Here is an 18,558-nt window from a genome sequence, read left to right as displayed (position 1 = left end):
GACCACCACATCGGAGCCACGGTTCTCCCAGGCCCCTTTATGGTGACCCTGCATGTTTGATGCAGGGCCATGGTGCCAACATTGGCACCCTGGCCACACTTCCCCTTCTGCCCACAAATTCTGCAAATGGCCATGTTCACCTCCGAGTATGCCGTTTTCCCCCCCAACACTCCGCGCTGACTGCCTGCTACCGCTGCCTCCGTGAACCCCTGCACTGCTACTTTCCTGGCCGGTAGGCTCCTGCGAAGCGGGTGGTCTACCCCGGGCACCTTTGGCTCCTGACCTCTCACTGCTGCCACCCTGCTGACTCAGCCGCTGCCTCTCGCGCAAGCTGCCACCCTCTTCTCCTGATGATGATGAAGCCCCTTCTTCACCTGGCTCCCAAGTGCAATCGGCTACATTATTATCATCCGCTCCTGTCTGGACATCACTGATGTCCCCCTCAACGGTCTCAGGGCCAGGAGCTTGACCGCTCACAACACCTGCTCTCACGTGACTCTCATCATCACTACTTGCTCGCCCTTCGGGGGAAACGGCAGATGTCTCCTCCAGATATTGGCTGAGCAGCAGCTGCTGACTGTCCTCTAGTAGCTCGTCTTCGCTGAAAAGTGGAGCCGAGCATCTGGCATATAATACTTCTCGCACTGAGGAAACTGAAAATGACAGAGGAAGGTTCAGAACAGGCGGAGGTACAGGGGCTGCTCCTGGGCCATGCCAACTAAACATCGTGTCAGAGAAACCCACTGGCTATTGGCTGGGGGTGTCTGATGTCACTTGCGACAAAGTTGAAGACCGGGTCAATCTTTTAAGCACCGCTGGGTTGCTGGTCAAGACACGACCGCTGGATGACACCGGGAGCTCAGGCCTCTCGCTGCGACTTCTGCTGCCACCCCCCCCCCTTCTTCTGCGGCCTGCGGCAGAAGCATTTTGCCCACTGCCTGTTCCCTTTGAAGGGCCTGACACCTGTCTGTCTGACATACTGTATAACAAAAGAATTAAATTAAAATAATACCCCCCAAAAAAGGCTGTAGTACAATGTTACTTCACCACTGAACGGCAATTTAGACATATATATATATATATATATATATTTCTTTCTGATTAATAAACTCCCCCCCCAAAAAAAATAAAAATAATCACAATTCACCGCAGAACGGCAATTAAGAAGTTATTTTTCCCCCCCTATTTCTACACTCCAAAATAAGAAATAAGACAATCACAATTCACGGGGGACGTATGTATATTTCCTATTAATACACCCCGTAAATGACTGTAGTACAATGTAACTTCACAGCTGAATGTCAATTATGACATATATTTTTCCCTTTTGGATCCCCAATTAGTGCTGCAAGCTGTAATAGTAATCGCTCCTATTACCAAGGCTGTACACTCTCCTATTGCACCGTATTCTCCTTTTATAGTGTAGATAATGCCTCCCTATACATTCCCTACACCTTGAATAATCTTTCCCTGAACTTATAAATTGTTTTTTCAGCACAATGAAGCATTTCCTAGCACTGTCCCCAGCGCCTGCTGATGTCTGTCCGTGCGCTAAGCACACTGGAAAATGGCAGAATCTAAGATGGCTGAGGCTATTTATAGGGCTGTGACATCACAGGGCTGGTTGGCTGCTGATTGGCTGCATGCATGGCATTGTGGGTGATCCCTTGTTCCCAGAGTTCCTTTCTCCAAGTCCTAACATGTGCAGCAGCCATTTTAGGAAAAAATGCGATTCATTACCATTAAGCGTGAGGAAATTTGGATTTGGTGCGAATTCGGATTTTTCCTGAAATTAGGATCGAATTCCACTTCTTCAAATTCGATTCGCTCATCTCTACAAGCAACCACACATCTGTCCATTATGTAGTATACGCAGCTTGTTAATGCAGCATTGCTTGCAATAAGGGGAATGGGAGCAGTGCTGCAGTAACCCACTCCACCTACTACACAGTGCATGGAGCTGTGTAGTTCCAGTACCTGTTTCTGGCAGAGAAGCTACTAGGGAACAGTTGAATGATGCAGTTGTTGGACCAATGCCGATCAGATATTGATGCCCATCTGGGTAATCTACAAATATAAAAATTCTGGAATTCCCCTTTTTAAGGGGTTAATAACTGTCCTCTGTATTCTACTTCTGAGCCCGTTATTTATCCAATTGCATACATTTACCAGAATTCAGGAATTCTATTTTTATCTACCGACCTTTCACTAATTATACATCAATGGCTGATGTCCATCGCAGCATGCTGCATCAGAAGCAATATTTCGACCATATTGTCTTCTAGAAAGAGCGTTTGCAGTGCTTTTAGAGGGGAATATAATACAATAAAGGTCACCTTACACAACAGCACTGACCACAATACAATTCCAGACAAATCAACAAAACACGTTTTATCTAACCATCCCCTCCCCTTCCCCCAAGAGCAGGAAACTCTAGTCGAGAAATGATTGTCTTATTGCTTAAAAGGGTTGTGCAGCCTGTTTATATTGATGACTTATCCTCAGGATAGGTCATCAATATCTGATCAGCGGGGGGTCCGACACCCGTCACCCCCACCGATCAGCTGCATGAAGAGTAGATGGCACTCCATTACACTGCTTGTAGTCTCAGAAGTGCAGTGTAATTACAAGTAGTCGCTCTATTCACTTGTAATTACACTACGCCACCGCTACAGAGGAAACCATATGTAATGTAATGAAGAGGAAGGAGCGCTCACATGGAGGAAAATCTTTGATAAATTGCAGTGTAAATTCTTTGATAAATGTGCTCCAGTGTATTTGACTTCTAAAATTGTCACAACTTTGTCTAGTACTGTAAATAACAAGCTAAGTACATTATCTTATGATTATGAATATATGAAATACAGAGCAGTAAAATGGTTGGGAATGGAAATGGTTGACATTAACTTCATCAATCTTTTTATACCAACAAGGCAGAGCCGACACTAGCCTTTCCTCTACCCCAGCAAATATTGTTTTCTGCCCTAGCCCTGTATCTTACCAATCTAGCCATAGCAGACTGACTACTTTGTTACACATGCCCAGATTATAACCGCTAGCTATTCTCAATACGACATCTAAAAAACGGCCACTTTCTTATTGAGGAAGGGGGGGTCTTATAGGTACTATTTTCCCCAACATCCTAATTAGAGATGAGCGAATCGAAGCTGACGAAGTGGATTTCAATCCGAATTTCAGGAAAAATTTGATTCACACCGAAGCCGAATTTCCTCACATTTCGTGGTAACGAATCACATTTTTTCCTAAAATGGCTGCTACACGTGTGAGGACATGGAGCAAGGAACTCTGGGAAGGCGGGATCACCCATAATGCCATGCATGCAGCCAATCTGCAGCCAGTCAGCCCTGTGATGTCACAGCCCTATAAATAGCCTCAGCTATCTTGGATTCTGCCATTTTCCAGGGTACTTAGTGCAGGGAGAGATGTCAGTAGGCATAAGGAACAGTGATAGGAAAGACTTGATTGTGGTGAACAAAATTATTTATAAGTGCAGGGAAAGGATAGGGAGGAATCATTCCACAGCATTTATGTAGAACAGGGTTCAGTCGGGGAGGTTACAGCCTGGGTAATAGGAACAATCCTATTACACCTTTCTGCACTGACTGGGGATCCAAATTGCCATTATACAGCTCCGTCATTCCAGCAAACCGTTCTTGTTATTGGGGTGAAAGTGCTGTTTGATAAGGCCATTAACAGGCTTTATTACAAGGAAATATTTCTACAGTACGTCTTATTTGCCCTTGTGCGGTGCAGTTATATGTTGTAAAGCCCTTTTTGCCGTGTATTAGTGGCAAAATAAAAATATATTTGCAATTAGGCCCTAGAAAAATGAGGGCCTAATAGCCGTTCAGCGGTGCAGTAATATATTCTAAAGCCATTTTTGCCCTGTATTAGTGGCAAAAGAAAAATATATTCGCCGTTAAGCGTTGCACTTATATGTTGAAAAGTCTTGTGTAGTGGAAAAGTGGAAAACATTTTGCAGTTATATGTGGTAAAGTCCTTTTTGTGGTATGGACCGAATCACCTAGTGGTGAAATTTTTTATGTGAAACAGGCTTTTTTGGGGACAATTGATGGGTGATTGTAGACTTTCTTCTGTATGAACTGAATTCCATTATCCTTTCATTGGTGTAATTTTTTATTTCAAACATTTTTTTTTCTGGAAAATTGATGGGTGATTGTAGACCTCCTTTTACTGTATGGACTGGTTTACGTCATCGTGGGTCCTGCAGTAAATATAATGAAGACGCTGATGACAACACACCAGCAGACTTTGCCTTCACCGTCTATTCACAATTAAACCAAGCAGCTTCAGTAAGTTAAAAAAATATTCATGTGTTTTTATCTTCTCTATCTGCATTCGATCTCCACAGCACACAAGACATAACAGGAGAGCTTCTGCTTTGGAGTCCAAGTCCAGTTTCTTAAGATCAGAGTTCCATCAGAATTGTGCGTAACATTCTTGCTACCTGTGCAAAGCCATAACAAAAGAACTCCGTAGGCATACATATAAGAGAAAGCTAAAGCTGGTTGCCCCAATTTTAACTCAGGAACAGTAAACAGTGGGAAGCAAATAGAGGTGGCTGAACTCCGCTGCTCTGTATCTCTTGTGAAGTCAATGTCTCCAACTATGCCCCTCTCTCGATTTACAGCAAATACATTATTTTCATGTAGAGATCCAATAATTATGTTGGAGGCATGTAGTTTATGCAAGCCATGTGCGACCCCTCTCATCACTCTCAAGCTGTTCAGCACCTGGGTTGCCTGGCCATACCGAGTCACACAGGGGAGGAACTGCTCCATGTACTTCAGCAAGAAATCGAATCCTGGCTTTCGCCGCTACAACTCAAAATCAGAACCATGGTGACTGACAACGGAAAGAACATGGTGTCAGCGTTGAGTCAAGGAAAGCTGAGCCATGCGCCCTGCATGGCACACGTGTTCAATCTGGTTGTCAAGCGGTTCCTTAAGTCTTCCACCAATCTGCAAGAAATTCTAAAAATGGCCAGGAAACTTTGCATGCACTTCAACCACTCGTACACCGCAAAGCACACCCTCCTTGAGCTGCAGTGGAAGAAAGTCATCCCCCAACTTAGGCTGATATGCTACGTTTCCACCCGTTGGAATTCTACCCTCCATATGTTGGACCGACTATACGAACAGAGAAAGGCCATCAACGATTTATTGATGATCCAAGTGGACAGGAGTACTCCCCTGTGTAACTTCGATGTCAGGCCCTTTGAGGAGGCCACGTTATTTGTCATTCGCCAGGACTATGGGATGAAAAATGTCATTCCACTGCTTCATGTCCTGGAGCAGATGATGGTAAATCTGGCTGGTCAGGGGACTGGAGACGTGGCGCCTACATCTCACGGTTACATGAGCCCTGTGGGGACTGAACTAGAGGAGGAGGAGGAGGACATTGAAGCACAAGCAATGTGTAGCTTGTGTAGTGAAATGGGTGATTTTTCTACACAGGTGACAGGATAGGGGGAGCAGGAGCTACTGGAGGAGCTACAGGGCAATGAGGAAGACAAGGCAGAGGACCCAGACACACCGTGGCAGTATGCAGTGGAGATGGAGGCAGGGAGTCCCTCCGAGTCACTTGCGCAAATGGCCCACTGCATGTTCACTTGCTTGTGTAGTGACAGCCGAATTGTCACCATTCGGCAGAGGGATGACTTCTGGATCTCCACCTTGTTGGACCCTCGTTACCGGTCCAAAATGAGGGCCTTTTTTACACCCACTGAGATGGAGGACAAACTGAACTACTATAGAGACATCCTATGTAGTCAGTTGGCCGTTGCCTATGTGCACCATCGTCCATCCTCTCGCAGGTCTGACTGGGGGGGCCCTCTCCGCTCACGACGTTCCACTGCCATGGATGCTGGGGAGCGGAGGTGGTATGGCAAGAGCAGTACGAGCTCCATCAGCAGCAGCCTGAGTCTAGAGTAGCTGATGAGCAGTTTTCTTAACCCACCTAGTGAAGAAATTACTCACCAGCAGCTAGACATAGAGCAGATCCTGAACCAGCAGGTGGTGGCATACTTGGAGTGCACCCTGCCAGCCGTCATTGAAGATCCGCTGGACTACTGGACAGCCAAACTGGATTTGTGGCCGCAACTGGACGATTTTGCCCTAGACAAGCTGTCATGCTCAGCCAGTAGTGTGGCATCAGTGCGGGTGTTTAGTGCAGCAGGGGCCATAGTTACCCCAAGGAGAACTCACCTGTCCACCCTAAATGTGGAGAGGCTGACCTTTGTCAAGATGAATCAGGCGTGGATCAGCCAGGATTTCCACCCACTAATGCCTGATGCATCAGACTAGATCATCCATGGTGCCACACCAACACTTTGACAAAAGAGACCTGTTTCTTCTGCCTACCTGCCTCAGCTACTATTCCGATGCTGCCCCCTGCCTGATGCCACACATCTGATGCTAAGTGCTCCTTCTTGCACCAATTGTTATTGCTACCCACCTCCACACTCTGTCACTGGGTCACTCTGTGGTCTCCTGACGCTGCTGCTGCTACCTCCACAATATGTGACCTTACCACTCTGTGGTCTCCTGATGCTGCTGCTACCTCTACAATATGTCACCTTGCCACTCTGTGGCCTCCTCATGCTGCCGCTACCTCCACACTCTGTCATTGTGACACTATGTGGCCTCCTGATGCTGCTTCCATCTCATCACTATGTCATAGGGCCACTCTGTGGACTTCTCATGCTGTTCCCACCTTCCTCACTTCATGACTGGGCCACTATTTAGCCTTTTTGGCTTGGCTGACATCATCATTTATTTGGCCCTTCTGATCTGTCAGAAGGAAGGAAAAATTTGACGCACAACTGATCCTCTCTGTGTAGCAGCTGTAAGACCTGTATGGACCCATCAGAATTGGCTTATGATTTGGTAGCCAAAAGCAGGAATGGGTACAAAACACAGAAGACATGCAAATATTCCATTCACGTGTCATCTCTATTTTGGATCCACACCTGTTTATTTTGGCATTAGCAATACTGATGGATTACTGACCAGATGCTGACCGAGTGAAGGCGGATGCTCCACAGACAGGATCTGTTTTTTGTGGGTTGATGTTCTGATGGATCAGAGGAAGGGCAAAATGATCAGTGACTTCAAAACAAACTTACTGCTGACACCCTCTCCACTTTGTCGGGGGGCTCTACTTGTATAAGCATTTAATAGAACAGGTTCTGTAGACATCTATGTGGAATCAGCTGACGACGGTGTAAAAGGAGTGCGCTTCGTCTTGGCACTAACATCAACCTGCTGTAAGGCTGGCATACTTGAGTTATAAGGTCAGTTTTGGGCCCGTGACTGCGCAAATAAGTAAAGTGTGCAGTAAATCTAAGAGTGACGCCTGTCATCTGCATGTCATACGGACTCACAGTATTATTTCACTACCAGAGCTGACTCCCTATGCGTGTTACTGCAAGGCACAGTGTTCTACACCACTATAAAGGCTTTCTGCAGCCAGGATCTAACCAATTTTTTTTTTTTTTTAATCCAGCGAATCGAATTTTTAAAAAATTCGCTCATCTCTAATCCTAATGATTTATCTCCAGGTTTAATGTTGTAAGGCTTATTCATAACATTTTACATACTGGTGTATGTAAGAACAAATAATCTGAATTCAATTCTAAAGAATTTCTTACATTTTTTTTTCTTTGCATTTATTCTTAGTTTAGTTACAGCTCCTTTCCATTTAAAAAAAAATCTCCTATTGGATAGGAGAAGGTCATTTGCTCAAGAGATTAACATTTCTGTTGATAAGTATCTTAGGGTGACATGTACTAATACCTGCCTGCAGGGGCATTGGAAATGCATTCTGCAGATCAGTTCCTGCACCACATACACATACTTCTGAATGTATAGCCGAATATTATATGCTGGCTGGCACCTCTTTATATTGTAAGCACAAAATCCGCCTCTAATTAAATAGAATGGTGTCTGGTAATTAAAATGATGCCCACAGCTATGTACCTTAATGAAGAATTGCAGAGCAAGATATTTAGGGAAATGATGTGAACACACAAAACATTTTACAAAAAAGGCAAGTACTTTATTATCTGCTGAATATTACATTGTCGCTTTATTGTATGAAACAATTCCATATACAATATACAAAGGTGAGTATAAAATGTCCTGTGACACTGAGACTGAATGGAGCTGCATGTGAAATCTATGGCACTTAGCCCATTGCCTGCTGAAGGGTCAGCACTGCTGTCTGCAACAGGGTGCCTCTTTCCTTTGTAGCAGCCAAGAGATTAAATAAAGAGGGCAGAACTTCAGCAGAAATGCTGGTGATATTTGCACCCCAGAGAAATAAGTCTGGTTTTGAGTGTGATACAAATAGATTCTGTTCTAGAAAGATTCTTGGCCATTAATTCCAAGCGGCACTACGGGGTGGAAGCTTGTGACATAGCACCATTTAACAGAGATAGACCGATGGATACACGTCAATGCACGGAACCGGAAGATGGAGGGACAGAGAGTCTTGTGGAGTCTCCTAGCACTTTCACAGATGGCCGTACATAGACATATACTGTACATAGACTTGTAAAGTTTAGGTTGGTGTTCTCTTGTGTTTGCCCTGTAAGGTAGAGCACTGTGTAGAAAGAGTCAAAGCAGCTCCATGTTACAGCTTTGCAGTCACTTAGGGTGTATTTACATGAGGCATTTTTAATTATTTTTGCTATAATTTTCAGAATCACAGCAAGAAAACAAGACAAAAATATCCCATTTTAAATACAACCTCAGGGTACGCCCACGCGGAACGCATGTGTTGCGGATTTGCCGCCATGGATTTTCAATTGACAGATCTGCAGTGTTTTACAGTACCAGCAAAGTGGATGGTTTTCGGAAATCTGACCAGTGGTGTAGATATTAAATCCCCAGCATGTCAGTTTATGCTGTGGATTTCTACCACAGACTTCACTCTTAGCAATGCAGAGGAAATTCCACAGCATAAACTGACACTCCTATTATTTTTACTTGCTATACCTTATTTCACCTGAGCTTTTGATTCTGCAAATGTCTCTATAATGACTTAGTGCTTGAGCCATATATTTTGTGTCAAGGACAAAATCTGATCCCATGCTTGGCCCTAAATATACTTCTCGTGTGCGGAGGCACAGTATGGCCGACTGCTTAAGCTCTTAGACGGCTATACACAGGCTTTTTGTAGCATAACAGATGCAGTCCATAGAAATACATGTGGCTGTTACAAGTTCATGCAGCTTTCATGAAATCTCATACCACGGTCACTCGACAAATTATCAAGGAAAATGGGGTAAAAAGAAGTAAAAAGTTACATGCAAATTGGGGGATTGCTGCTTTGCTGGCTGTTATGTAGCAAAAGTCTGTGTAGCTCCAGCTTGTCTTTCATATTCCTTTCTATATATATTTTAATTATTTTTTTAAAGTGGAACAGATCCCAGCAGAGCAAAACGGAAAAAAGAAGATATTTAGCATTTTGTACTTGTAAAATTAAAAATTAAAAAAATTAAAAAGTCCTGAAATACTATTTCTGTTAAAGGCTCTGCGATGGCCCCATACTATTAATTTTAATCAGTCCTTCTCATTCAGAGGTGCACATATCATTCCTGTAGGCCCAGTGTCTATAATATAATTATTTGTCACAGTTATAATTCATTAGCATGTCTTGTAAATGACGGTCAATTTGAAATCTGTCTGTTTTACAGTCCTGAGCCTTTTACTTCTAGATTTCAACCCTTCTTTCCATCCCCTGAGATTTCTAGAATAATTGATTGTCTGTTACGTAAAATGCTGCCCTTCTCTGAACGTTGAAGATTGTTGCGGGCACTCAGTTCCTATACTAGCAACCTGATCTCAGCAGGACATTTATTTTTTTATGAACATCCGGGAAGTGTGGAGTATTTGGCAATCAATAACTAGCTGTACACAGGACTGACCTTGTAAAAAGAGCCATCTGTACAGTATAGTACAAGTAAAAAAAACGGAAAACTTAATGAATACATGAACATTGGGAATAAGCAGCATTACTATAATGTTTACAACCTGAGATTAGCTCTATGTGGTATCTTCCCTAGACTTTTGATCCAGTTTACTTAGGGAACACTTGTGCTTATATCATTGTATCTGCTGTAAAGAAAAAGTACATTGGGTGTCATGTGAAAACTGGTGCAGTGACCCATAACAACCCAGAGACCAGACACCTTGGTTCAGCGCAGGTTACATAATGAGGACATCAGATCGCTTACTGTGGGCATTTTTTACACATTGATCAAAACTATGCAATGAATATAAGCACTAGGGCACATTGTTATGCACCCTCAAATCAGGCACAGGGCTAACAATAGAGACTAAAGTTTAAGATATCTATGTTTAGGGTGAATTCACACATGGCAGATTTGTTACAGTTCTTTCTGCAAATGAAGATCGGTTCCATTCTTCTGCATAGGGTTGTTTTGGTGACAAGCACATGGTTTACTGCACAAACCATGTTACAAATCTGCTAGAAACCTGCGCTGTGTGAGTTCACCCATATACTCCAGACAGACTTACATTTTATAGTCCAAAGCTTTCACTACTCATTTACAAGATGTAACAGTTCTCATTTAGCATTGTCAGTGTATCACAGAACAATGCACAATGTCCTTCCGGCACTGCAGGTGCCTCAAAGGGGTGACTTGATCTCTACTGAAGGTGCATTCAACAATTAAGGTTTACGGTAGAAACAAACAGGCAAATGTGGAATGTCCACAGTGCATCCTTAAAAAAAGAAAAGTCGCTCAGTCCATGCAGCCCCATTTCATTGCTGTGGTACTGTGATGCCATACAGAACGTTAAACCTACTGAGGTCCATACAGAACTGCACATCTATATTATGGTCTCATTTTCTTTCCCAGAGAATCATTTCTGTGTAACACATTGTCTATAGAGCTTCTGTAGAAAACACATACAGTATAATGTACATTTGAACAAATATGTCAGGCTGCGGCCCTATAGGTAGAATTAGTTTTCTAGTAAGGAGCACCTAAGGAGTCATAGCTTTTCTAACTGCATTAGGAAGTCTCTGTTTTGCCCAACAAATCCTTCTTTAGGCTTCGCTGCAGGAGTAAGTAAACTTGCTGGAAAATCCATATAAGATGATAACTGTATATTCATTAGCTGCCAGTTGACATTGTAAAGTTGTACCAAGAGGCACCAGACTTACATATACCAAATAGAATATACAAAAAAGCATAAAGGTCATGGGGGTCGGATTTGCTAAGCAAAATCTTCCCGAGTTCTGGCATACAGTACCTATGGTCCATTGAATGTATGTGCTTCAGACACTTGTTATGCTACACTAGATAGTTTTGAAAAGTAATCAGAAAAGGGAGCATGGCTATGTGGAGTTTTATAATGTGCCAGATTTATCAATGTTGTAAGAAAAAAGTGTCTAAACTGGCAGTTTCCTCCCTCCTGTGTTTCATGCTAAATTTAGATAGTTTTACCAAATCTGTTTGCTTTTAGGTTACAATTTAGAGGTTTCACTTGGAGCAATGCATCCACATATATATATACTTTGGTATCCATTTCAAGCCTTAGATTTTTAGAACTTTGAGTAGTAGACACCACATGATTTGGGTTAAAGTTCTGTCGACTATATGAGGAATGTGGCTCCTAGAACCAATTTTCCAACTTATTTTTTATTCTTTGGGTTGTTATATAGACTGAGACATTTGCAACTGAGAGGTCATATATATCGGACAACTAGGGGCTAAGAGTCCGGACATACATTTGAATCTTGTATAGTACAACCTTTTACATACATTGTGCACGTATTTCATCTTTTGCCACAAAAGATGAATGCATTCATAGCACACCCCAACCAAGGCAGACTGCCGGTCTTCTTCATAAATGCATTAATTTGTAACCAGAATCAGAAGCATTTGGAAAGTTGCTGATTATGTAGGTCAATACCCTGCAGTGTCTGGAAACAATGTGGACATATTCATTTCTTCTTTTTTTTTTTTTTCTTCCCAGAGTGTGACTGCGCTCAAGAAGAATGCTTCAAGGAATCTTTAAGCCTCAGCATAACATGAAGGAAGGAAACAGGACAGCACACTAAGCAATCTGTGTGTCAAGGTCAATGAGGATTGCATCATTACAGCGATGCAGCCAGAGGTATTTAGAGAAGATATCGTTCAATATTGATGAATTTATAAATCTGCAGTACCGAGCAGCAAGGTTGCACAGTAGGTGTATTTTAAGAGTGGGAAGAGAAGTGTTTTACTTTTATGGCTGTGTCATCTCTTACTGCAGTAATGAAATGCTCATGTTCACATGTTAAAGTCTTTCTATCGGCCTCATGGTTTGCACTAAAAAGACATATACCTTAGCTAAACAAATCCAATTTAGAAGTGCATTGCACCCGACTTGTGAGCTAGATTCATATGCTGTGATTAGTGGAAATCTTGAGTACATTTTGTGACCTATCAGATCCCTAATTCGGTGTACATATAAGCAAGCTAAAAATTCAGCATGCAATAGGGCGCATGCATAAGGAGCCACTTTACAGATTTTACTTCTGTGTGTTCTGCTCCCCTTAAATTGTACATGTGTGGCTCAGACTGGGAAGCTCTTTTATGTCATGCAGGGAAAAATCTGTGGTATACCATTTATTTTTACAATAGTTCTGTATATGCTTCATGGCAGGGATGATCTGAATGCTAGAGAAGGTTTAAAAATGTGTGCTTCTTTTCAACTGCTGTAAAGAGGGGGCCTAGGAAGTACAGGCTCGTTCAGAATGCATATTATGGAAATAATCATTTTTTTTTTTCTCTACTGAGCCGATTATCATCAAAAAGTCTTTGGGTAATCTGCTCCATAGAATAAAAAATGATGTTTTGTTTGCTGAAGGATTACCATAACTGACCTCTATTGAACCTACCCGAAAATAGATTCAGTGCATGAGAGTGGGTGAGTTGGCAGTATTCGGTTTTTTAAGACACCTCTTAGACAGCACTCCTGTTAATGATAGTGTTGTGTAGCATGACTCGATGGGTATTTCAGGGATTGCTGCTTTCAGCATATTTCTGGTATAGGCCGGTAAAGTTTAAGAGCCACAATCTGACTTGATTTTGCCTTGGCTCGATGCCGAAAGCGCCTTGTTGTAATTGGTCTGTATTCAGTAATATTCCCATACCTTAAGTGACACTGAGACATACAGGAGGCTGTTGTACTTAGTATTCTGTATTGCGGTACAGAAGGGTGTGCTATCAAATGTTGTTTCGAAACATTAGAAGTATCAACTAACCAGCCAGAGACTTCTGCCAATTAAATCACTGGCAACTGCTACAGATTGATAATAACGTTTCCGGCCAGCACATTTCTGCATTGCAATGGCAATCAAGTCCAAGGGCATTCCATTAATCAGACACCCTCCCTCCCTCTCCTCATGCTGCATGGGTCCAGTTTTCAGCTGTTGCTTTTGAAACATCCTCACACGTAGGCTGAGTCACTAGACTGAGTCCTGCCAAAATTGGGCACACCCATCCTGGGCAAGTCCTTATTCCTGATCTCATAAATTGATTTTCTTTTGGCCTGCACACCTCGGACTGCCGTCTTGATCTTTCTCCAACCCAAGTGGTTCAATTCAGCTAAATTAAGAACAACACAGAGGCCACTGACTGCAAACATAAAAACCAGAAAGACCGTCTTCTCTGTTGGCCTGGATACATAACATTCCACCTCTTTGATGCAGGGATACCGGTCGCACTCATACTGGGAGGGCACATTAAACCCATACAGGAAATATTGTCCAACAAGAAAGCCAATTTCCAGAGCATTTCTAAAAACCACTTGAATTATGTAAAATCTCGAGATCCCTTCCTGGCGCCGCATCTTGGATTTTGTGGTTCTTATTGAGGGGTTTGGTATTTCCTTTATCTCTAAGCAGTCTGGTTCAGCTTCCTTGGTTGAGTTTTCTGTGTTTTGTAGGACACCATTGACTAAGGTGTTCTTGATCTTTTTACTGTCCTCCCTTTTCACAGTGTCCTGGTCTCTATCCAGAGTGAGAAATACCGTAGAGTATCTTCTTTCCTTCTGCTTTGCAGACTGGTGTACAGAATATGTGATGAAACATAGGCTTGGAGTACAGACCATAATGATCTGGAACACCCAGTATCTGATGTGAGAGATAGGAAAAGCCCTGTCATAGCACGCCTGATTGCATCCTGGTTGAAGAGTGTTGCAGACAAACATGGTCTGCTCATCATCGTAAACGGTCTCTCCTACAATGGCAACTATGAGTATCCTAAAGATGACGACCACAGTCAGCAGGATCCTGAAAGACAATACAATGGGTTAAGCACATTCTGCTAATCGAGAAGCATACACTTGTAAAAACAGAGCCTGATAATTACAAGGCAATCAGTTTGTTGCATTCTATGGCAGATGTTTCAATGCTGTCTCGGGGGTATGTTATAGTGTAATGTCAATAGGTTGAGTGATCTATGTTTTTAAATGTTGCATGGCTGTAGTACTTATGCCTGTCCTGAATCAAACACAGACTGATATGCATTTACCCCACTTTTGTACGCCCTAATACTAACTATGATGAGCAATGCTTACTATCAAGTCTTGTGACTACCGCCACTTATTTGTCCTCCTGATTCTTTGATGGGGAGGACCTGAAAAATTCAGCCTGTGGTTCAGGGTCAGTGTGGCCGCAAAACAGACGTGGCCATGTGAATACACCCTTAGGGTAAGGCCCCATTCTAATGGTCATGTCCGTTTCCTTCCAGGTCCGTGCGACTGTGCCACAAAAGATACAGTGGAACACATCCTATCTTTGGCTGCATCTTGTGGATCACGGACCCTCTGCACCACGATGCAAGGTGCACACGACCAGTGTCCATTTTGTAGATTTGCCATTTCCGGTACTCAAAATGGACACGGTCATGTGAATGGGGCCTAAGAGGAACAGATGGTCTAGATGGCACTTACAAATGAAACCCTGCACATATGTTGTGGCCAATAGAAACACGCTATTGAAGGTAAAACCTCAGTTTTACTTGCAAAATCATCAGCTATTGGCCACTGCGAGCAGCATTCTGCATTCGGGCCATCTCTTCTCACCTCTTTTTTTTAATGTCACGTTAATAACGCTGGAAATGTTTGCAATCCTGTGTGTTTCATGTAGTACACGTGTGTTTTGATGTGATTCGGGTGATACGGTAGACAATGTTTAATAACATTACTACTTTATATGTTGGAATTTGCAGCTTATCCTGTTTTGAGACTATATACATGCTTTTTTGCTTTTTATATCGCGTAAGGATAGTTCTGTTTCGGATTCATTGAATGTACTGTAAGATAATTAAGAAATACTGCAATATTAAAAGAGACCATCAATCATACTCTTCTTTATAAGACAGTTCGTCCATAAATGTAAGTAATTGCTGTCATGTCAATGCTAATAGATATTATGTACTATGCCTATATATCATACCACATAATGAACAATGTTCATCTTCTATATGACATGTTTCCAAGTTATTAGCAGTAGACTTCAGGCAAAATCAGGGTTCATACCCTGTGTGCTGCGGATCTGTCATACCTGCTACTGTATTTGAGGATACATCCGCTGGAAATAATGAGATCTTTTGGTACAGTGGGAATGAACCTCTATCCAATTAATATATTATATCTAAGTGGGGTTTGTCTTGTAGGTTTGCTTTAAGATAAAATCATTAATGATGCTAAACAACAAACTCCAGATATATCAGTATTTTTAATTAGTGATGAGCGGCAGGGGCAATATTCGAATTTGTGATATTTTGTGAATATTTGGGAGAATATTCGCCATATATTCGCGAATTTGAGAATTCGTTATCTACAGTCATTATTTTCTTGATTACGGAAAGCAGCAATTTGCATTAAGAAAATTTGCAATCAACACTACTCCTAAAGTCAAAGATATTGCAGCCTTCTCATTGGCCCACAAGCTAGAAGCAGGGAGGGATCATGTGTACTGATTATAAAAAAATCTTGAATATTCGAAATTACGAATATACAGTATATCACTGTATTCTAAATATTTGCGATAAAAATAGTGCCGATATTCGCGATAAAAATTTGCAATTCGAATATTCGTAATCAACACTATTTTTAATTGCAAAAGAGGTAAAACAAGTGATAGCAGCGAGATGACTCTACAGGCTTGTGGCACCGATGGGTTTTTCATTCATTACAGGGTATGCAAAGCTGGAAGGATGAACTCCGTCCTTGCAGTTTAAGAAATGATCCCTAAGTTATGTGATGCAGCTGCTTCCTTAGCACTTTCATCGCCAGAAGGTTCGGCAGGACAGTGAGTGGCAACACATGACCGGGCCTTCTGGCAATTAAAGGGTCAAATGATAAGCCAGAAACAGCGTGACAATGAATGCACCTTAGGCAAAAGTTTGGATATTTTTGGTTTCGGATAACTGGCCATGGGATATTTTCTTTTCCCAAGCTTTTTTGCGTAAAAGGTTGTTCTTTCACATCGATGTGTATGAGGAGCTGTCCAGTGCTGAAGCTGCTCCTGCAGGGGAACTCTCATTGGCTGCACATACAGCGCGCTCTGTCATTGCCATGAAAAAAATCCCCTGTACTGTGCTTATGATTAATTATTGTGGGTTTTCTTTTTACTTTTCTGGTGTGTATGTTGGAAATGCATTTACTGATTTATGTACAGTAATTTTAGGGTGAATGCCACGTCCTTCCTTTCCGTCGATGATACTCAGAAATGCAAATAGTATTAGATCTAAATGGATTAAAACACTACAATCTACTTCTTTTAATTTGGACACCAGATGAAATATTAGTACATTAGTATCCCTAGACTACACCACATTCACTTTGTCTTATGTTACAGATATGTTACAGTTACCCATCCCATATACTTACTATTTGCAGGCGACATTTTGGTGGCAGAATATAATAAATCTCATACAATTTTATTATGGGGTTTTGTGTTCAGACATTGATATCACAAACCTATATTCTCAATTCTTCTGGTTCTGTGATAGCAGCAGCTTCTTGGCTTCTCTTGTAAGGCGAGGAGATGATGCCACATCATTTTAGGTGCAGTAAGTTACTCTTAACCACAAAGTGAGATTATTATGTGTTTTAATGGTGTACTAGCTTTATATCTGGTTGATGCACATGTTCTAAAGCTTAGGATATCACTCAGGAGTCCAACTGGCATTTACATTATGAATAAATATATATATATATATATATATACATACATAGTAATACCGTGTGTGTGTGTGTGTGTGTATATATATACATTCTATGTATCTATCACTAGTCTATATATATAAAATAGTAGTCGATTGTAGTTACACAACTATTCTTCTGTCTGGCAGACACTAAGGCTACATTTTAATAATGTGTATCCTTTAATTGCATTCTTCCTACCCCCTTAAGGTCTCCCGAGACCACACAATAGATGGTATCAGCTCCATTACATGGTGCTTGTGAAGAGGTGTATAATAACTGAGCATGAGCAGGTAAGAGGAAGATTGAATTCTAAACCCTTCCCTTTGTAGGTCATTGCAGGTTTCTTAGAGATAAAATATGACCATTTAGAATAAAAACCTTTACATCAACTTAGAAAACGAGGTAAGGTGTTATCTGTAGTTTATACACCGTCACCTTTTAGTAGGATATTATGATGCTGCTCTCTTGTAGAAATCTTTCATTTTACTATGCTACTAGGCAGTCAATAAACTTTCCATACCAGGGTTTCCTTCCCATCTGCTGCACACCAGCCCCCAATGCTTAGATGCGGCGTGCACCTGATATTAATGAGAGGCATCAATCACTTTTCAGGCAGCGGTGTCACTATGGTTTGGGGTCTGGTGCTGATCTTAGTCAGCAAACTGATGCAATCTCAAAGCTGCCTAATATATTAAGGTTCAAAATCGCTCCATTTCCATGCAGTCCTGGATAAAGATATTTCCAAATGATTAGCCAATACTAATAATAAGCATTGAGTAGCGGTCATGATACAGTCATGAGTTTTCTATCCCATCAGATAAAGGTTAGTAGCCAATAAGACAGATTCCACTTTGCAAAGTCTTTTCATTAGTAGTAGTTTTGGAAGAATTCTTACCTTCCTATCATAGTACTGTGCTGTTGCACAGCGGCTTCTAGAAGTCTTTCTAGTATAGTCCATTCTCCCATCGCTGTACATCGGAGACCTGGTGCAACGGGAGGCTTCTCACCTTCTCTGGGGAAAGCCACTGGGTGTAGGTGACCTGTACTCAATATAATCTCAGCGTGCTGATTAGAGGTGTCCCTGCTCGGGAAGGTTGCACGCTCTGTCTTACTGGCCGTAATCTCCCTTTAAGTAGTCTCTGCTTGCGTCACGCAGACAGGTCCCTGGACAGAAGCCAGAGACAGCCAGTGGGATTCTGCTAAATGTTATTATAGCAGAGAAAAAGAGAAGTGAGAGGAGGAGGAAAAGGTGTAATGCCAAGATAACCGATTAATTTGT

General features: G+C 42.0%; 1 protein-coding gene across 1 annotated transcript; it reads right to left on the bottom strand.

Moving 5' to 3' along the window:
- Nucleotides 1-13,511: 13,511 nt before the first annotated feature.
- GJD2 (gap junction protein delta 2) lies at nucleotides 13,512-18,245 on the bottom strand. The gene is made up of 2 exons (XM_040411917.1): nucleotides 18,175-18,245; nucleotides 13,512-14,355 (listed from the first exon to the last, which is right to left on the bottom strand). The coding sequence occupies exons 1-2, from the start codon at nucleotides 18,243-18,245 to the stop codon at nucleotides 13,512-13,514; spliced, it is 915 nt and encodes a 304-aa protein (XP_040267851.1).
- Between the last annotated feature and the right edge of the window lie 313 nt (nucleotides 18,246-18,558).

The sequence above is a fragment of the Bufo bufo genome, chromosome 11 (assembly GCF_905171765.1).
Source record: "Bufo bufo chromosome 11, aBufBuf1.1, whole genome shotgun sequence".
NCBI lineage: Eukaryota > Metazoa > Chordata > Amphibia > Anura > Bufonidae > Bufo > Bufo bufo.
Note: the sequence above shows the minus strand (reverse complement) of the source record. Positions and strands in the feature narration are given on the sequence as shown.